This window comes from Simochromis diagramma, unplaced genomic scaffold, assembly GCF_900408965.1.
Source record: "Simochromis diagramma unplaced genomic scaffold, fSimDia1.1 OVJJ01000553.1, whole genome shotgun sequence".
Lineage (NCBI taxonomy): Eukaryota > Metazoa > Chordata > Actinopteri > Cichliformes > Cichlidae > Simochromis > Simochromis diagramma.
The window spans coordinates 3,987,914-4,008,434 of NW_024387095.1; the positions used below are offsets into that span (position 1 = coordinate 3,987,914).

Here is a 20,521-nt window from a genome sequence, read left to right on the forward strand (position 1 = left end):
AAATTATTTGAGTGCAGTATTAAATCCTAGCGAATCCCAGCCCACTGCCTCTTGGTGTTTCAGGGCTAACAACTTTTCTGTTGGAAACCTTGTGTCATATGCGGAGCCTGCTGCAGGTGTTGAAAGTTTCACTTTTTTGTTGTAGTCTTTATAACAAGCGGAGTAACCAAATGTTGTGCTCTGTCGATTTTTATTTCCTTGACTTTAAGAGCCTCTGTTCATTCTTGGAAGTCTAACTTGTACACCTACAACTAATTATTGGCCATATAACTGTGCAAAGGGTTACCAGCATGAACACACTGAAGGTCCAGTCCGTGTGAACTCCTGAATTGTTTGTGGAGAACGTGTTTTGGCTGCTGAGCAAAAGGGCGGAAGCCTTTCTCAAGCTGTTTCAGAGAGTCTTGACTGGTCAGCCTTTTTGAGACCTGGCAGTAATTTATTAGCAAACATCTGTGCTGCTGAAATACATCCTTTCATATTTTTTTTCCTTCATTTGGAACCTTTCCTTGTCTTCCTTTACTCAGGCCCAACATGAACTGATTTGCATGGGTGCTCCTTCTTTGGTGCCATAATCTGTTCAGCATTGTGTGGGCTTATGTGGAATGATTGGGGAGGCCAGGTTTATTTATCCTGTTCTGTGAGGTTTACATTCTTCCTTTCCTCCCTGCTCTCTGTCTGCTCCTTCATTCTTGGCTAGCGTCTCTATTTTTCCTATTATCTGAGAGATAACTGCTGCAATGCATACATTGTTTGGAGAAGTTCAGGGTGGAAAATGAACCCTAGCTGCCAGCCAAAATGTTACTCATATTTTGCCAACTCTAGTCAGTACTAAATAACATAATATTGAGCTGCCTGGAAATTTAGTAAGAAATGTTTGGGGAATTTCAGAAAAAAAAAGCTTACATTTTTTGTTATTAGGATAATGTTTTTACATTCACTTGCTATGGTTCTATGTTGACATACAAAGATGTTTTTCTTCCCCTGATCTTCAGATTCATGCTGGGAATGCTTGTACACTGCAGTCGTTTGACAATACTTTGCCCAGTCGTGGGGCAGTAATTATTTAGTATTATAAATGGTAAATATTTTCAGTCAGTTTAAATCAATATGTTATGCTTTAAATATGTCAAAATGATAGCGGATTGCTTTTACTGTACATTACAAGCTGACAAGCTTTAAATGGTTTTTACGATGAATAAACAGTGGTTAAAAAAAACAGAAAGGTGTCAGACTAACAGTAGAAAATCAGGCAAAAAAAATCACATGTTTTTACTTTAACACTGTTTTCGTTTGAACTAATTAACTGATTGTCCAAACCTCTGTTTAATGTTCGGTCTGTAGGCTGCTTCATTGATTTTTACACAGATTGCTCTGTCAGTGTGCAGCGTTCCGTGTTACTGACCTCATTCTGTTGTGTATGCCTCGCTTTCTTTTGCCATGTTCAGGTGCTGATTGACCCAGATTACCTGTTCACCTCAGGTCACCATGTCTCGTGCCCGGCAGCCCCCGCTCGTCACGGGCATATCGCCCAAAGAAGGTGCAGCCTGGACCAAAGTCACGATCCGTGGAGAGAACCTGGGCACAGGCCCAGCCGACCTCATCGGTAATCCATTTTCTAACCACATAGCTAACCACACAGGCGGCCCTGTCTGTACTGTACTGTGTAACATAAATGTCTGTTACACAGTATTGATATTTTTATGGGGAGTGACATCCATATTTAACTTGGTCCTGTTTTGCATGTGAATTATCCATATTTCTTTTGTTTTTTTCCATACTCAAATGTGCACATGTGTATTTCTACAAATGAATATAATACAGAAATATACAGTTTATCAACATTTTTAGATCTGTACACAGAACTGTCTACACAAGATATCAACACATTAACTAATTAATTAACAGGAGTGAAAATAAAACTATAAATAATGAATGATGACTTATTTTCATATGTTTATTTACTATTTGTATAATTATGTGGTTCACTGAGAGAAAGTTGCTGGTTTGAATATTTTGTAATTGTCACTTGCATTTGCTTCTTTTATTTATGTAGCCTCAATCCCTATTTTTAAAGCAGCTGCTGTAGAGTTTGTTTTTCATTATTTATTATGTAAAACAGGAACTATACCTGTTTTTTTTCTGCTCTGGAATAAGAAATTCATGACCAGTTCACAACAGTTTCATAAGTTGAGCACAGAGGTGTTTAAACTTTACTCATTTAATCCCCAAATATGCAATCAATATTGTATCAAATGTTTAACACATGTGAGCAACACTCAACTGTTAATTTCTGACAAATATTGAAAGCATTGAAAAATATGGAAAAATAGAAGTCTTTCCAAAAGTAGACCAACACCGTTCATAAAGTCCTTAAAATATAATACCTACTTTCATTTTTGTTGCAGTTGTAATCACAGTTTCTTGTACTGTAAATTCTTTATACATTTAGAATGACCTTTACTTTTTTCACACAAACACACATATAGAAAATGCCCCATTAAAAAAGTCCAAATTCGCCAGATATACAGGTGGGCTACCACCATCTTGTTGTCATCACACTGATATCCTACTTCTGTGATTTTACTGGAGGTGAGGAAAAGAGGGGGCAGTCCAGAAGACTCACACACTTGGCAAGCCGTGAACTGGCCAGTGATAGAGGTCTATTTCTAACCATGAATGCCCCAGGGCCTGGAATTATACAATTAGATATGCACAAATGTGTGTGAGTGCTTATGTATTCAAACAAAGTGGCCAGTAGAGAACAGAGGCAGGAAATGGGGCTCTAATGGGCATATTATTCACGGTTTTATGGGCTATTTGTTGATCGGCTCTTGTGGGCTTTTGTAACGTTTGATTATACACACGTGAAGCTTTCTGAATCCCCTCAGCTGGAAATATCAAACTAATCCTTGTGTATTCCTTCTAGTGCCTAAATAGTATTAGTTAGGGGTTTTAAAAAAGGATGACAGATGCAGGGGCATAGTGCACATTGTGAAAGTAATGAGCCACTTAGCACTGAAGTGGCACTCATTAGCTTAAAGGAGCTGAGTGAGAGGAAGGAAGATCAAGGCCACCCACACCCATCGCAACCCCAACTTGAACTTTGACCCCGGGTGACTAAACTCGCTGATAGACGTCAGAGCTGCCTAAAGTGAGCTCCTCTTGTTTTAGATTGTGTGTCTGCGTGTGCTGCAGTTTGTTTGTTTGCACTGTCACTGCATGTCTGTATCTTTCACTCCTTCCACCTTTTCCCTCTCCCTTCCATCTCAGGCCTGTCCATCTGCGGTCACAACTGCCTGCTGACAGCCGAGTGGATGTCGGCCAGCAAAATAGTGTGCCGCGTGGGACCTGCCAAAGACGACAAGGGAGAGATCATCGTCACCACCAAGTCCGGAGGTCTCGGCACCTCTACGGTCTCCTTTAAACTAATAAGGCCAGAGAGGATTGGTAAGATTGAGATATCACCCTCATGGCATTTGTTATGTGCTAGCCTGGACAAAAGGAGCTGATGCAAGTTTAAACAAGGGCTACAGCTAATGATTATTTACATTAGTTTAGCATTAAATTCTCTTTATTCATTGTGTTTCTCTTCTTGTATATAAAATGTCATAAGATATTCAACATTTGGGTTATTTAGCCACAAATGGCACGCTAAAGCATTTGAGTAAAGCAAAAAACAACCTTAAATGGAGAAAAATGAGTGACCTGAGGGAGAGGACATTAAAAAATAGCCATAACTGAAAAAAACATAATAATAATTTTGACAAAACAATTAATGATTTTTAAGAAAAAGAATAGGACTAACTGGGCATGTGTGATTCTCTAAAGCCAGCCACACATCAGTGATGTTTTTTAGATGAACTCACATTGTTTATTTAACTTGAAACATTCTGACCAGAAACTGATGAAAAGGCACAGGCACGTGTGATTGGCTGAAGTCGACCACACATCAGCGATGTTGCTCAAATATGCAGACTGTGTTTATTCTTTTGGCTGTAAAGTTGGCATTAGCGTTTAACTAAGGCCGGCCATGTTCGTCAGTTTTTCATACCCCAAAAGAATGTATGTTTTCAACACATGCTTTGTGCCATGTATATGTTGCATGTTTTTAGTGAAGTTGCAAAGTTTTGAGTCACTATAAATTCCTTGACAAGAGCCTCCAAGTGTACTGTGTAATTAATTAGGTCAGGTACTGTATCTTCAGAGTACAGTGGTCAGAATTTGCACTAAATTTAAGTTAAAATAATTTACAACAGAAAAATAAATGCATATTTGTCGTGCATTTGCATGTTTGAGTCACTGTCTGTGTGTGTGTGTGTGAGTACATCTGTAGTGTGGAGGATATCTCGGTCACAGCGTCTCACCTGTCCTGTCCGCAGGTATCCTAGATCAGTCTGCAGTATGGGTGGATGAATTAACCTTCAGGACAGACCGCAACAAAGGAATCTCTCCGCTGTCACTGCGCCCCAGCAACCCCCTGGGCATCGACATAGACAAGTATGAACCAAGAGCGTACAAATACACACGCAGAAAAATGGCTCGGCACAATCCCACCGCCATAAACACAAGTGCTCCAGCCATTGAGTCATGGTTTACATCCCTAAACAGAAACAAACTCTCCCCATATGCCAGCGTTTGAAATATTATGCCAGCACAGCAATGGCTGAACAGCCTCTAACCGCTCACACAGGCAGTGGAAACACAATAATTGTGTATAAAGCAGACAGGATGACGATAAAGAGATAAAAGCTAAGGCAGCAAACCCACACATTTGTAGAGCGCCTGAGAGCAGCGAACATGCTGCTGCCTCCCACGTGCCAGGCAGGGAATACACAAGTTGTAATGTATAGTTTGTGTTGTCATGTTCTGGCATTTCTAGCTTAGTGTTTGTTTGGTTTAGGGGCCGGGGGCAAGTGACCGCTCATGGTCAGGAGCAAGACCCCCATAAACAGGCTGTAGCATTCACTTGGTCCTAGGGATGCATTAAGCAGGCACTATGTGAAGCATACAAGAGTCTCTTTGATTATAATATACAAACACGCTATCGCTATCTGTGTCCCAGCAGTTGCTCTTAATTTGTGACACAAAGGCACTCAGAAGGTAGAGATGTTTTTGTTCATCATAAAGCATCACCCTGTTGTCTGTCTGGTCTGTGTGTTTGTGTACATTTTTGTGTAGTGACGTCCCTGGAAGGTTACTCAGCTGGGCTGTTTGCACCAGCTGTTCATAACGTAATGCTTGGACTAGTTAAAACTTCCAAGTGTTTGAACAACTTCAGACAGATTGAGCATTAAATGGTTACACTCACTGAATATTAACTGTTTGTTATGTGTGCTGTATTTCCTACCAGGGGTACAATGCTTGGGTAATACCTGTTAATATCCAAGCTTATAAAAAGCTACCTGTGGAGCATTACAAAGACCAGTAAATTAGGGGTTCACCAGCTTTGTTGACTGAGCATCTTGTCAACATATTGTCAAATATAACATTTACTGTTGTCAGTGGTGATATTTCAAGGTTTACTAACAAAGTTGGCCCTAGCTAAATGTTCAAAGGCAACTTGATGAGGAGCTGAAAAACTGCTTGTTTAGTGTTTGCTTGCCACAAAAGATGGAGAAGTTACAAAGACAAAATAAAAGAAAATGGTGTCGGCATCTGCATGTGGTCAGATTCCTGCATACTTAAATATTAGCAGAAGTAAATTTTATCATTACAGGATGAGCACGGTTTATCACAAGTTGAAGCCAGAGCTGCTGCAATCCATGCTCCGAGTGGAATCAAGCGGGCTAGGAAGTAATTCAGTTTTATGTAGATGCCATGCCCGTTCACAGCAAAAGTCCTCTCTTTATGAGAGATAAAATTTCCCAAGCCATCATACAGGCCCCCAATGAGCAATGGATGGTGCGAAGGGAAAAACCCAGATTTACAGGAAGAAGGCTCCAGCTGAACTAATAAAAGAGGTGCATATAAGGACAGCAAACATGACAAAACATCAACTACAGCAGAGAATAGGAAAAAATTATAAGACATGCAAAAGAAGCATGTATATTAGATTTAAATAGGTGCATAATGATAGCAACACTGGAGTGTGTGTGTGTGTGTGTGTGTGTGTGTGTGTGTGTGTGTGTGTGTGTGTGTGTGTGTGTGTGTGTGCACGCACGCCTGCGTGCGAGTACGTCACGGAGTGTGTTCTTTTACATGGATTTTGTGTTTCTGTTACTTAAATGCTGCACTGTTTATGTGGGTTTTGTACATATGTGTGACTGCAGAGTGGGTGGTGGTGGTGCTGGTGGTGGGGAGGGGTTTAGTTTGTGTAGGCCACAGGTCATTAGTAAAGATCAAGCTTCCTTAATGAGTACTGGGTCCTCCAGGGGGAACCAGGCGTCACACACTGCACTTCCCACGCCAAGCTCTCCCAGCCACAGTACATCCCCGCCGGATACTGCCCCCTGCTGGAGGACTTGATCTCCCACACGTCACATTTAAAAATGACTTCAATTGTTTTACGAAAGTCTGCTCACACACAGTTTACTATAAAAACATTTATACGGGTAATTTCTTTATTTTAATTCCACCACAGTTTTTACTCTGTTCTTTTGTTTTATTTAACTGTCGAGTTTTATCTTCATCTTTTTTCTCTCGGTCTTCTTTCAGAGGCAAAATCTCACCTAAAGATTTGGAGCTGACATTTCCAGGAATGAGCGCAGACTTCACCAGTGAGAACTTCTCTGCGACCTGGTACCTCATAGAAAACCATGCAGGCTCCAGGTACACAAGCTCCTACTTTGTCACTCATGTTAAGCTACCATCTCTCATAACTAACAATAGGAAAGAGGAAAGGAAAATAGAAAAACAAGCAGTAAAATATCTCTACCTTTCACAGAGGTCCACCAAAAATTGAAGCTCATATTTTCTTTAACTCAGTTACTTCGACACAAGACAGGAGCTTACAGCGTAATACATAAGGTGCATCAGTAAAACTCACACTAATCCTGGTATAGGAGCAAACTCAAGGCTCGTATATCATTTTCAGCAACTGCTGCTGGTTTGTTGTGCCTCTTTGACTGAACTCTTCCAATATTACTCCTTGCCAATAGGTGTGATTAGTGCTGCTATGATCTTATGACTTTACTAACTACTGACTTGGATAAAATAATCAGAGGGCCACACATTACTAACACTAGTATGTTAACAGCTAATTTAAAATATGGTTGCAGGTTACAAGGAAAAATATAACATTCCAGTGTAACAATCTGATCATTATGAATGAATTGAGTTAAGTAGCAGTTCAGGCTGGATTTAGGTTGTCTGCAGGCTAGTCCCAGACGCCATCATGTTTGACAATTAGCTGAAACAATTCAAACATTCCTGTATAAATCAGTGCAGTAATAAATATCTGATAGTCAGATGATAATAATCATAATTTGTCACCATATAGTGCAATCTAAGGGATGGCAATGAATAAACTGAAAAATGTACACATGGGCTGAATCTGAAGTCATTCACTATTTACTATATAGTCAGTTTTGTTAAATAAGTTTAATGTACTGTTTATCACAAAATTGCATATCTGTCTTTTCTCTTACTGATCATAACCTGTTACGTTCTAATTGTGTGACAGTAACAACATAATTATTATAGAGAAAATTACCTAAGAAGATGCAAAAGTGGGGTGGGTTGTTTGTTTTTAATTTTACAGATGAGATCACCACAGAGTAATTTACATAAATAGGTAGTAGCCAGTAATAAATGATTTTGTTTTGTGCCATTGAAATTAGGTTATATTTTCTTCACTAAGTTTCTATATGTAGACAAGGCAGCCTGCTGACCCAAAAGGCTGTCAGGGCAGAGAAGAGGAGAGTTATTTTGGACTCTCCTGGCTTCCTCTCCCCCTGCTTAGCCTTCCAGTAACCCAGACCCCGGGATTCAGCATTAGCAGGGGCCTCTGTTTGGACCTCACTGGGTGACTGTTTCTTCCTGTGGAGGAAACCTCACCGAGGAGACTGACACACAGACACACGCACTCAAAGTGCCCCCAGATGTGTGTGTGTCTCTGCGCATACAGAAACACACGCACAAAGTTTCAAAAATATGACTGTATGTTTTGGGCTGTTGGTTGCACAAAACCTTCATGGTTTATGTCTTTATTTAAAAAAATGGAAAGTAATCATTAGTTGTAGCTTTGATATACTGACAGTGTCATTTTGTTGTTTTCACAGCTTCGATCAGTTGAAGATTGCAGCCAGTAATCTGAAGAAGCAGGCTACTAAGAAGAACGAGGGGAGTCTGGCCTATGTGAAAGGAGGCCTCAGTACATTCTTTGAGGCTCAGGACGCTCTGTCAGGTGAGGGAATTAACACATTTTTGTGTGCTGTGGAAGTGCCCCAAATGATGTCTGATTAATACACTACATTACAAATCATCACTCTTCACTCTCCTCTTAGAAAATGGCTCTTGATTTTTGGAAGAGTGTGTCTTTGGATTTTTTTCCCCCACATGCGGTTTAGCAGCAGTTGATTAAAGAGGCTCATTTGGATGCCGTGTGAAAGCCCTCTACTTGGCACTGAAGTTGCACTGGCCAACCACAACACAGTTAATTCACCTCCATCAAAATGAGATCAGCTCTCACCTGTCACACAGTCTCTCGCTTCACTCTGAAAAGTCGACGTAAACACACACACATGCACACACTCACTGACCTCTGCATGCAAAAAAGATTTCAAGGTAGCAGAGACCGACGGCTGTCGCTCTGCCAGGTACCTCAAATCGATTGTTCACTTCATCATTCATACTTTTGTCTGTTTACCCTTTGCTCCCGCCTTAGCTGCTCAGTTACTTCCCCTTACTATTTATATGTACACTTTTCTGCCTCCATCATTATTATTATTGCTTTCCGTATGTTTGTGCCGCGGTTGGAAGAGAGGCAATGTTTTCATTGTTAGCGGCTGAATCTAAATAAACGGAGCAGCCCAACACAATGCACGCCAGAGTATTAGGACTGATAGTGCCGATAACAGACCCAATATGACCAATGGCAACAATGCGCAGTCATTCTCACGTTCAGACTGAGCGTGCCTACTGTGTGCCCACTGCACCAATGGGAAATGTACAGTTTCCAGGGGTTGAAGGGAAGCAGTGCTCCATGGATGGACTCATGTGACCTGTGACTCACAAGCACATACTATTGTGATGCTTTCTGGCTTGTGTGAATTTTCTGAGATGGATATAAGGCAGCACCTACCAAAGACTTTGTGTCAACTGTATAGAAAATTAATTTGCGTGGAGCCAACAGAGAATTCAGGATGACTAAGTTCCCCTAAACATTCTTCAGATGTCTTAAATGGACCTTTAAAATCTTAAATGCTTGTAGTATAGTCACATTACCACATGAATTTCCAGCACACAATACCTTTCTAAAACAGAAATAGAAGAATCTCTTTATTGTCATTGTATGACATTACGGGTGGTGCTCCTGGGTGGTGCATCAAAACACATTTAGATTTCCCAGTAGGACTGTGTTGTTAAGCTCGTACTTCATAGGTTGACTAACTCTTTCTGGCTTTTTACAGAGTTAACAGTTGGCTGACAGGATATATTAGCCAATTAAATGATTGTAGCCAGAAAATTAACCCCCAAAATACTAAAATCCGTCATGATTTGGTTTAGTGGGTATCAATAGGCCTCTGAACTTGTTTGCCACCTGCTTGCTAATCTGTAGAAATGAGAAGCATCACTCTTAATGACAAATGTCTTGAGATTAACAGTTACTTTTGTTGGTTAAAGTTTTGAAATGCTGAGTAAAGAAATTGCTCTGTGTGCCAGCCAATGATATTTCTGTTCTTTGATATTTCTATGACTCCCCCAAAAATGTCACAAGTTCAATTTAAAAAGTGCTTTTAATAAGATTTAAATTTGACTTGGTGGTGACCTTTGGGCACCCCGGGGATTAGCACGGGGCTTTCTTGATCTCCAGAGAACTGAAGACGGCTCAATATTTCAGCTCACCCGACGGTACGCAACATGGCCAACCATTTCATTGCATGCAGACACACCAAGAAACTAATTGCTGAATGTAGTGGAGCATTTCTAAGCTAACAGAAGGTCACAGGTATTTCACTGCGGGAGTATGTCTGTGAATGTAGTGTATATAGTGTTACATAATCAGATGGCATGAAATTTGTCTTCAAATTACTACTAATGGTGTTTTTGATCTTCCTAATGTGTAAACTAGCAGTTTTTGGTTTTCGTCATATTAACTTTCTTCCAGTTGACAAAAGAACCTTTTTTTTTATTAAAGAAATTCAACGTCTGTGTAGATTTTTCAAGCTTTGCTTAGAGATATTTCTTTATGTTCAAGCTGTGTGACCACTGATTTTCAAAAGACATTTTTAGTGAACTAAGAACAGAAACTGTCTCATGTTTGAAGAGGAATTATGACTAAAAATTCATTTTTCAACTTCCTGAATCGTGTCTGCTCACTATGACTCATTGCAGGCCTGCAGCATCCTTTTTATGCCAAAATTTGGCTTTCAGTCATAAAAAATGAAGTGGAGGCCCAAAACGGATGGCTCAAGTGGAGCTATTTTGTACATTATGTATGGTCAGCCAAACCAACATACCAGCCAGCATGCTGCTTTTGAGCCTGCCAGCTATACTGCCAGACCTCGTTAACACAGCTGTCAGAGCAACTGTGAATCCTTTCTTTGTCTCTCTTCGATGTTTGGCAGCTCTCTGCAGTTCTGAATTGGTCCAAATGAACCTCATCTGAAAAGTGTCCATTAGAATTAGAAAAAAATTAACAGTGAATAGAAAAACTTAACAGGGCACTTATGTGTTCTCGTAGTTCAGAATGTGCTGCATTAGAAGTTGCTGAATGCTTCCAAGCCTCTTCGTCACCATTACAACATTCTCGTCTCCTCTCCTGTTTATTTTCAGTTCTGCTTGCATGTGAGATTTTTATTGATGACTTTAATAGGCGACGTCTGGAGCTTTTTTCTTCTTCTTCAATGTAAGTGTACTGCTGCCGACAAGGTGGAAACAACAGAAAGGAGCCAAATGTAGGAAAAGAAATGAGGCAGCTAGAAAATGTTTAGAACAAACAGCAGGATTCTGACTTGAACATCTGTGGACTTTCTGCCTCTCCCTCTCTTCTTCTTGTCCAAAATAATTGCCTCTTAATTGCTCTCCAGTACAGCTAAGCTTCTCCAGCACAAATGGCAAAATAAAATCTCATATCACCTTATCTAATTTAGACTTTGGCAAATCAAGAAACAAGGTTACCCAGCAGAAAACGAGCTGAGAAGAACATCTAAATAGTGGTGACAATAAGTGAAAGCTGAAAAGTAGTCCTGTTAGGTTGTTGAAAACAAAATGTTTCTTTAAACTTTACTTTGAATAAACGTCCTCCTTCACACCTCTGCAGACTAATCAGACAAGCAGCCGGTTCAACTCCAGAACCTTTTTGTTATGAAGCAGCTGTGCTGCACACTGCACCACCGTGCTGCACTAGCATATTGCAAGAGTGCATGTTCACTGCACAAAGGAGCTTAAAAAAAAAGCTCACCAACACATAACAAGACCGAGCGCCGAGAGAAATCTAATGTAAATAAAATGTATATAAATAGATTAAACATGTTTTTAATTTCCATTCGGTAATACTAATTTGTGAAGTCACAACCAAATAAAGTGTCAGTCAGACGCTGTTTAAAAAAACAGATTCATGTTTGCACTTTTGAAACAAAGGCCTTTGAACACCAGCCCTGGGTAGACGTAGGATTAGGTTAATAGGGTATCAGACACAAAGTCATGCTTAACTTTGTCAAGTGTGCTAGTTACCAAGTACAAAGGTAGAAATCTTACATTCTGTAAAGGGAAAATTTCAGTGCCTCTGAAAAAGGCTTTACCAGCTTCAAAGGTAAATATCTTCCTCACTTAATGAGGAATAAAGATTTTCTGTTTCTTGTCAGAGGGTCAGAAATGACCAGAAATTGCATGGATTCCTGTCACATAAGCTAACAGTCTAATTGCTTTTACTATACTTGGTGATCAAGCTTACTGCCAGATATACTCAGCCCTGCCAGTCCTGATGTTGGAGGCCACTTGAGTTGGAATGCTGCAAATGTACATTTTTAAGCAGCTCTAAACCCTTGTACATTTGTATGTTTCAAATTCCTTGACATGTATGAGCTCTGTTTTATAGTTAAGGTAGTGTTTTGTGTTGGTGTTATTTTTATGCTGCTGAAGAAACCCTGTTCACTTGTACATGTTTGTTTGTTTTTTGGGTTTTTTTTCTATACCACCAAATTTCTGTGGATTACAAAGTATTTTGTTTATGTTTAGAAAGGAATTGTTTAGCAGTTTTAAAAAAACAAACAACAAAAGTAACCCACTGCTTGTGAACCAGCACACACATGGATGGGGTTTGGCTGTAGTGAACATTTGGTCATGGAGCCTCGGTGACAAATGTGACCAAGCCATCAGCCAGACGCACACAGTCAGCCAGTTTGTCTGCGTCCCAGAAGCACGCAGACAAACTGGCTGATTGACTGACTGACAGTCCGTCAGGGACTGGGGTTGTTGCCACTAAAATGTTGAAATTTGTGGTTTTTCATTGTTGTGTGAAAAGGAAGTCTCCCATTGACGCAGGAAGCGGAATAGCTACCGTGTTCCAAAAATGCACGATTCCCAGGGCCTATTCCCCGAGTCCCCATCCCCTGCTGGAGTCAAAACATTGCCGACTTTAGAAACCAGGGACACTGTATTTTTATTCTTATTCTTTTTTTGCCTCGACGGTTCCAGGAAGTTAAGCAGGAGCTGCAGCTCTTCCTCAGGTCCTGGCTCGTGTGTTATCCGGACCCTGACCTAATGTTTAGGTTAGCTGTGACGTCATGAGATCTTCAGTGTGCGACACATGCAGAGGACACGCAAACTGGCAGTAGGGCAAGGAGGAGTGTGGAGACATGAAGCAGACCTTGAGTGTATGCATGTGTCTTCTTTTGTGTTTAGTCCTATTAATTCAGCCATCTCCTGTATACACTCCCACGTCTCTGAGCTTTTGACCAAACCGGCATCTGGCCTCATTTTCTGCTGCTCAAGAGCAAGAGGCCAGTGACGTCCATACTGATTAGGCAATGGCATGTTTGAACTGGGTGTTTTTAGGAATACCTCGGTCTCTGCCTTGAGGCTTCTGTCTGTCAGAACGGACCCATATATTTATTTTCAGAACGCTCCCCCTTCACTTTGCCTCCCGCTCCCTCTGCTGTCAAGCTCTGCTAACAGCCAGCATCAGAACAACAGAGGGAGGACAGAAATGAAGAGAAGGAAATGGAGAGGTGTACTGTCCTTTTTTGCCATCCGTTTCTATCTTGTCTTCATTCTTTAGGTGTCTGCTTGTCACATATTTGAGTTGCTTCACAAGTGCGTATTAGAAAGTCTTCTAAACCCTCTCCAACTCTCTTCTACTCTGTCAATAAACCCACACTGCAGCTCTCACCACCCAGCTGCCCACTTCTTTATTTATATACTGGGGTAGCCCCGCTGCCTTCTCTCCCTATTTTTTTTTTCTCCTTTTCTCCCCTCGTTCCTTTAAAAAAAAAAAAAAAAATTCCCTCTCCCGCGTAAAGCTCTTCTTGCTAAGTGATTGATACAAACCATCAGAGAGTTCCTGCTCCCCACCACGTTCCCAGTACAGTCATTTTTGGTATACAGACCTCAAGCTCTGCTCTTCCCAAAATTGGAAACATTTTAAGATTCACATTACCTCCAGGTCAAAGGGCTCCAAATGTCCCAAGACCACCACACTTTGTTGTTGATGGCTTTGGTTAGGTGAATTGATCCAATACAGTTGTTCGCTGGGACAAGGTCAGGTCCTTGTTGCGTGGGAACAACCATGGGGGTGTGTGGCTTCAGTAACAGCATCTGTGGGTGGAGAACCAAGGCAGTTATCTGCCATCTACCACGGGGGTAGGGCATGTTTATTTGTTTTACCTTTGGTTCCTGAAATTGAAAATGTTCCCGGGGATTGGTTACTCTGCAGCGTTGGGAACGTAAAACCAGTCTTACATTTCTCACCCCTCTATGCTTTAAGTTATGATTTTTAAATTTTGTGAAATAAGCTAATAGTGATTTATTTATTTATTGCAGCTATCCACCAGAAGCTGGAATCTGATGGCACAGAGAAAGTGGAGGGATCAATGACTCAGCGGCTAGAAAACATCCTCAACAGTAAGTGTTCAATCAGTGTGCAGACAAAAACTCCACAAGATGCTTTTTCAGGGGGTGTTTTAATTTAGAAATCTTAATAATACAATAAAAGTTCCAGAATTTGACAACATCTCAGTGACACGGGGCTTTGGTAATACTGCCCAGGAATAGCCTACATTAAAAAAGAGAATGAGTATGCGACGAGCCAGTGCAGTGCTGTAGATCACCCACCTTCAGCATCCAGGAGTTGTCGCAGACTCTGATGCACTGTGCCGTCAGACCAAACACGTCTACATTGTTTCACCGTTGCAGATTGTTCTGTTTTTAGCGTGCAGATCCTGCGTGTGCGTGCACGTGTGTCCGCCATTTCATGTCACACATGATAATGGGACTGCTCTAATGGAGGGTCAAGAAGCTGGTCTTTCCCCTTTTCTAGTATAAATAAACCTCGTAGCCGGACATAGCTTTCATCCCAGACTTGAGGGCCCATGGCCCAGTGGGTCCAGTCTATCGTTCACCCCCAAAAACCAAGAGATTCAAACTACCGTAGGCGCCAGTCAGACTATCACGAAATAGTCTTGTGAAATGTCACAGCTAAGATTGGTGAGGGAAAAATGTTAGATGTTCCCCTGTTTGGTCTCGTGCTGTTTTTCCTTCAGGGATTTTGTTTTGCGGGTGGAGTTTTGTTTTGATTAGAAGAACTCGAGTTTTTTTTCTATTTGACGGCACATCCAAGGCCACCCACGAAGTAAGTCAGCTGTGCAAAGGTCCCACCAAGCAGCCTGACTAAGAGATAGCCGTCACTTTCTCCTTAGCAGCTCAGTCTCTGCTCCTGCTCCTCTCTCTGTGTCAAATAACATCCAGAGCGGGAAGAAAACCAGAGACCAGCAATAAGAGGGAAATGTGGTATCAGCATTTATTTATATAGGATCCTAGTTTCTCATTTTCTCCAGCCTCCTTCACTCTCTCTCACTCTTTCTCACTTCGTCTTTCTTGTAGGAGCGAGCAATACTGCCGATACTCTCTTCCAGGAGGTCTTGGGCCGGAAAGACAAAGCTGACTCCACACGCAATGCACTCAACGTCCTGCAGCGTTTCAAGTTTCTCTTCAACCTGCCACTCAATATTGAACGGAATATTCAGAAGGTACTTAACCCTGTTTTCAGGTGTTAATGGGCACATTTTAACCTAAACCGCAATCATTTCCTAAACCAAGTACTCTTTAGTTCTTAAACCTAACTAGTGAGAGAAAGAAAAGGTAAAAAACCTGTGTGGACAATGTGAAACAGCAAAACAAGTGCAAAAAATACACAGCTCTAAACAGGACGTGAACCATCCTCTGGGTGATAACCCACCTTTACTCAGTTTGTCTGCCCTCAGCACCAACTTTTGTTTTTTGTTGAGTTATGGATTAGATGAACATCTGTTTTATATTGTGCACCTGAAAACTTTGGCCAATGTTTAGGACTGGTTATTTGTTATACCATTCATTTAATCCTGTTTCAGTTAATGTAGCTATCAAAACGTAACAGTCTTGTGACCTATTATTGTTTAGTTGGTGGAAAAATAAAAACTAATGCCCCCCATGAGATGCACTACCTCATTTCACTTCACTTAAGCTATTTCCTCAGATGCAGCCCTCATCGGCTGAGCTGGATGTGGAAACACAAGCACCTGACTTAATGTATGCCATAGCAACATCATCACCACAAACTCCTCTAAAACCCTACAGCGTAACCTAACGTGCACCTCTCTAGAAATGTAACTACACGTTGGGTCCAGGCAATGCACAGCTATTGGGATTAGCCTGTTCACCAACATCAATTCTTCCTGTGCATTTCCATCTGCATTTTTTTTTTCGTATATCAGTGAGAGAAGCACAATCACCATCTCAATTTAAAAAACTCAATATTAAAAAAATGTGGGGGCTAACAAATGTTAGCATATTCCTGGAGGGAGATTGCTGAAACTATCAGAATATATGTGAGGAAATGTACACAAGCACAGGCGTGAATGCTGCCAATGACACAGTGCACTCACATGGGTTACATCATAGGCACTATGAGGATTCGTCAGGCCGTAGTTGAATCATACATTAAATGATCTTAAAGCTGCCAGCTGTCAGCACATCTGGAGATAGAGAAGGTGAATATCAGGAGAAGTCGCAGGAAGCCAGTGGGCTGAAGATTTTTCTCTCTTAGCCTCTAATCAGGCAGTTCCTATTTCTAAAACAAACAGAGTACTTGGCACAGTGATGCAGTGGTTAGAATTGTCACCTCACAGCACTCACACTCTGTGGAGTTTCCATGTTCTTCCTGTGCCTGGATTTGGATTGGATTTGGTGTGGATGTGACAAGAATAAAGCAGGGAATAGCATAAAGTGCTGTAATAATGTGTGAGTAAATGCTGCTTGTAGAATAAAGAGCTTTGAATGATTAGTAAGAGTAGAAACGGTGCTTCATTTTCACTAGTAAGTGTGGGACTACAGCACACTGCGCCCTGCTGTTTTCTAAATGAAAGAAAGGACAGTTTGGGACATTGTCCTGGTTTGGTTCTCTCGAAAAGTTTGAGTTGAGTTGCTGTGGAAATGTCTGTAGTAGGCAGCACATAAGCATATAAATATGTAGAGCAAAACAATGGCTCTTCAACCGTTGAAGCCACATAATGGCACAAAGTACACAAATTTTTTCCTCTACTTCCTGATTTCCATTTTTTTGTATAAGCAAAGGTTTTAATTAAAGCAGTTTTGATCTTTACAAATGTTTATTATTATTATTATTATTATTATTATTATTATTATTATTATTATTATTATTATTGGGGTGTATAGGTGTCGGAATCTGATTTATAAACTCTCCACAGGCTTTAACACGCAGCTTAAATGATTGTCAACCAGAGGGTGGAGCTAGAGAGGCTTAAATTCAAAGTGTGTCTCATGATTGATGAGTTAAAAAAACTGTACATTATGAAATGAACTATTTTTTCTTTCCAGGGAGATTACGATGTTGTGATCAATGACTATGAGAAAGCAAAGTCTCTCTTTGGCAATACTGAGGTCCCTGTTTTCCAAAAAGGTAAACTGCTTTAACTTCAACAATTGCATGAAGATCATGGCTTTTTCTAAACTGATTGTTATGGTGATTACCAGTGTTTTGACTCTACTTTTCTGCAGTGTACGCTGAGGTTGAGACGAGGATTGGAGCTCTACGGAGTCTCTTGTTGGAGAAACTGCTGCAAACTCCGTCTACGCTTCACGACCAAAAAAGATACATCAGGTCTCTTTACAATTCTATGACCCTGTTCAAGTTTGGATATTTTTCTTTACACGTCTACTCTGTCAGCATCCAGCAGAAAGTCATGACAAGTCCCTCCACTCCCTTTGGTTTCTTTGATGTCTGCTTGTGTCATCGTTTACCAGAACTTCAACCTCCTCCCCCCACCCTCTTTCTTTTTTTTTCCCCTCTCACTTTCCTCAGTTCACCAGTCATATTTCTGTTGTCTGGCTCTCTTATTTCTGCTTCTATTTTTCTCTCCCCCTGTCTTTCTTTTCCTTCTTTTTTTCCACTTCATCCATCTGTCCATTCATACTTGTGGTCTCTGCCTATTTATTATTGTGAAGACCAACCTGTCAGGATCACAGAGACCAGCTCTCAACCACATGGCAAATGGCAACATCTTTCATCCTGGTACATTAGGCACAGCTCTGAACGCCCACTCAGCTCCTGTTTACTCTTCACGTGGATGGTGGAAGCTGTGTGTGTGTGTGTGTGTGTGTGTGTGTGTGTGAGTGTGTGCGCTTGTTTTGTTCTTGTTCCTCAAACTTTTGAAAGATACCCTGTAATGAGAAACAAATGAACGGCTGGTTTTTAGAGTGACAGCAGTGGGGGTCAGGCCACAGCTTTGGGGGTGAATCATCTGATGTCTTAACTTAAAAGAGCCTAGCTATTCAAAACCCCCCTTTGTTTTAATAGAGGATGATAAGAACACATGTTGGTGCTCGCAAGGTCAGTCTCTCAGAATAAAATTGTAGTCTTTTTGGGTTTTTTTTTTACATATATATATATATATCTATATATATATAGATATATATATATGCGCGCTTATGCTCATCTCATTTTCATTTCTGGACTCTGGACTGGACCAGAGTTGCTCTGCATGATTCAGAGTTCAAAATGTTCCTCAATTATCTTATACTGAGCCTTTGCCCAGCCTCTCAGTTCATCCTGTCTTTGAAACAAGCTTGTTTTTGCTTCTGATGCGGTGCCCCATGTCAAGAGAAGGTTTGTACATTAGGTGGGCGGGGCTTTGTGTTAACAGCCAGACCTCTACTCTTATTGATGTCATATAGAATCAAGAAATGAAGCATTTAGAGCAGAGGACTGAGCTTTCGTCTCTGAGGGATTACTGAGTGTCATTATCTTGACACTTGGACCGTGTTTAATATGAGCATCCACCATTCAGGAAAATCTAAATTGCATATCATAAAAAAATATTTTTTATAAATGTCATGATGGCGTCATTGTGAATTTTTTTTTTTATTCTGATAGTCGAGAAGTAAAAAACGGATAATGTGACAGTCATATCTTATGCTTAGTGCTTCAAACAGCGTTTCATTTAAATGCAACTTTCCCTTTCTTCCTGCTTGGTGAGGAGTTTGTGGTGGAATTTTTTTTTTTTTAAAGAATTGTGATTTGAATTAGCCGTCCTCTACGCTTTATGCAAAAAGACAAAGTGCAGTAAAACCTAATGGGGATTTTAGGCTGACATTAGTGGGCTGTCCTGCCCCGACTTCAGCCAGAGCTTTTATTGTTTTTGGCCACTCTTTATTGTCTGACCTTTGATTTGTCACCCATTTAAGTGTGGATTTTAATTTTGTTGATCTTTTTGTCCCATCTCATCTTCCATCTCCCTGTCCCACGCTTTCGTAGGTACCTGTCTGACCTACACGCTCCAGGAGATCCAGCATGGCAGTGCATCTACGCTCAGCACAAGTGGATCCTGCAGCTGATGCAGAACTGCAGAGATGAGTTCATCAGTGGCCAGAGAGGTGACTAAAAATGCACATTTGTCTGAGTTGATTCGTTTTGCACATGTAGTGAAAAGCCCCTATTTAGCATTTCCAATCAGGCAGCCGGTGGATGTTGTGAGCTGAGGGAAGAGAGCGGTGTCTCAGTCGTTCCAGAGCTCTGCCTACATTCCCTGCTCCTTCGCCGGCCTCCTTCACCCCAGCCTGTGCTGCTTGCTTGAGGCCTGTGTGTTTATTTTTTCATGAATGTATGAATAAGATGAAAGTGATGGAGCACTGGCTTTGGATTTAGGTTTCAGCGCTTGACATGTTACTGCACACACACAAACCCGCTTTCTCACTCACACACACAGCTTCACAGATGGATTGGAACAATTAACCCCAATTAAGCTGTTCCTCTGTTAAATCAGCCAGCAGAAAAATGTGGATCTGAAACCGTCCACTCAGGAAGACCAGTGATTCGCCAGCATGCGTGCACACTCACACTGAGGCACCCGCTCAAATCCATTGTGGGGTGGGTGGCTGCTTCACATAGCACAGCTGGAACATAAACATGTCTAATGCTAAAAGTAACAGTGGTTTCCGGGGCTCAGGCTTGATGGATCTGGGGATTGGTTCGTTCCCCACTTCTCCACATTTAAATTTCATCTTGATGATTATGTCAGGGATGGCCCCTTTTACTTCACACTTACATTCCACTGCAGAGCAACATGTGGTGGAGAGGGAGTCTGAAATCTCATCCAACCCAACTGTGCAGAAAATTTGCAAAAAAGAAAAAAGAGCACAGAAACACACATGCTGGCATGGACATGTATGTTAACTTATTGATAAAGTCCTCATACCTCAAAGCATCACATCAATTGTCAGTGTGTCAGTGTCAATTTTTAAAAACCAGGTTGTAAACAAGCTTCTTAGTGATGTTAGTGAAGTTGGGCCTTTTAATATTGAGGTCTGTAGGATGGCTTTCTTATTGAACCAGCCTCAAGTGGTGATTCCAGGAACTGCATTTTTGGAGCCGAACTTTGAGAGTGATGTCTGTTCTTGAGGTAACATCATTTAAGATACCCGTCTGCCTCTGAGAGGACAGTAGTTACAGTCAGCATGTGACCAAAATGACCTACATTTAACTGCGCAGTCTTCTCATAGATGTGCACAGTTCTGTTGAGAGTTGGTTGAGAGCCTCCTGCAAACCCAACTTTTTGTCCAACCTGCATTCTTTAAATCTGTTTTTACGTTGCCTAGAAAAGACTTGCATGTCTGCTTGTTCCTAGTCCACTGCAAATGGAATCAGTGA

At 41.1% G+C, this 20,521-nt stretch overlaps 1 protein-coding gene across 1 annotated transcript in view; it reads left to right on the top strand.

The window, feature by feature from the left end:
- exoc2 (exocyst complex component 2) overlaps positions 1-20,521 on the top strand; it is a 49,709-nt gene that overhangs the window by 12,387 nt on the left and 16,801 nt on the right. The window contains exons 2-11 of the mRNA XM_040046288.1: positions 1,446-1,603; positions 3,271-3,447; positions 4,380-4,497; positions 6,655-6,768; positions 8,220-8,344; positions 14,143-14,223; positions 15,202-15,347; positions 17,194-17,275; positions 17,374-17,476; positions 19,130-19,248. Coding sequence (XP_039902222.1) covers positions 1,486-1,603; positions 3,271-3,447; positions 4,380-4,497; positions 6,655-6,768; positions 8,220-8,344; positions 14,143-14,223; positions 15,202-15,347; positions 17,194-17,275; positions 17,374-17,476; positions 19,130-19,248 — 1,183 coding nt within the window. The 5' untranslated portion in view covers positions 1,446-1,485. The remainder of the gene's footprint in view (positions 1-1,445; positions 1,604-3,270; positions 3,448-4,379; positions 4,498-6,654; positions 6,769-8,219; positions 8,345-14,142; positions 14,224-15,201; positions 15,348-17,193; positions 17,276-17,373; positions 17,477-19,129; positions 19,249-20,521) is intronic.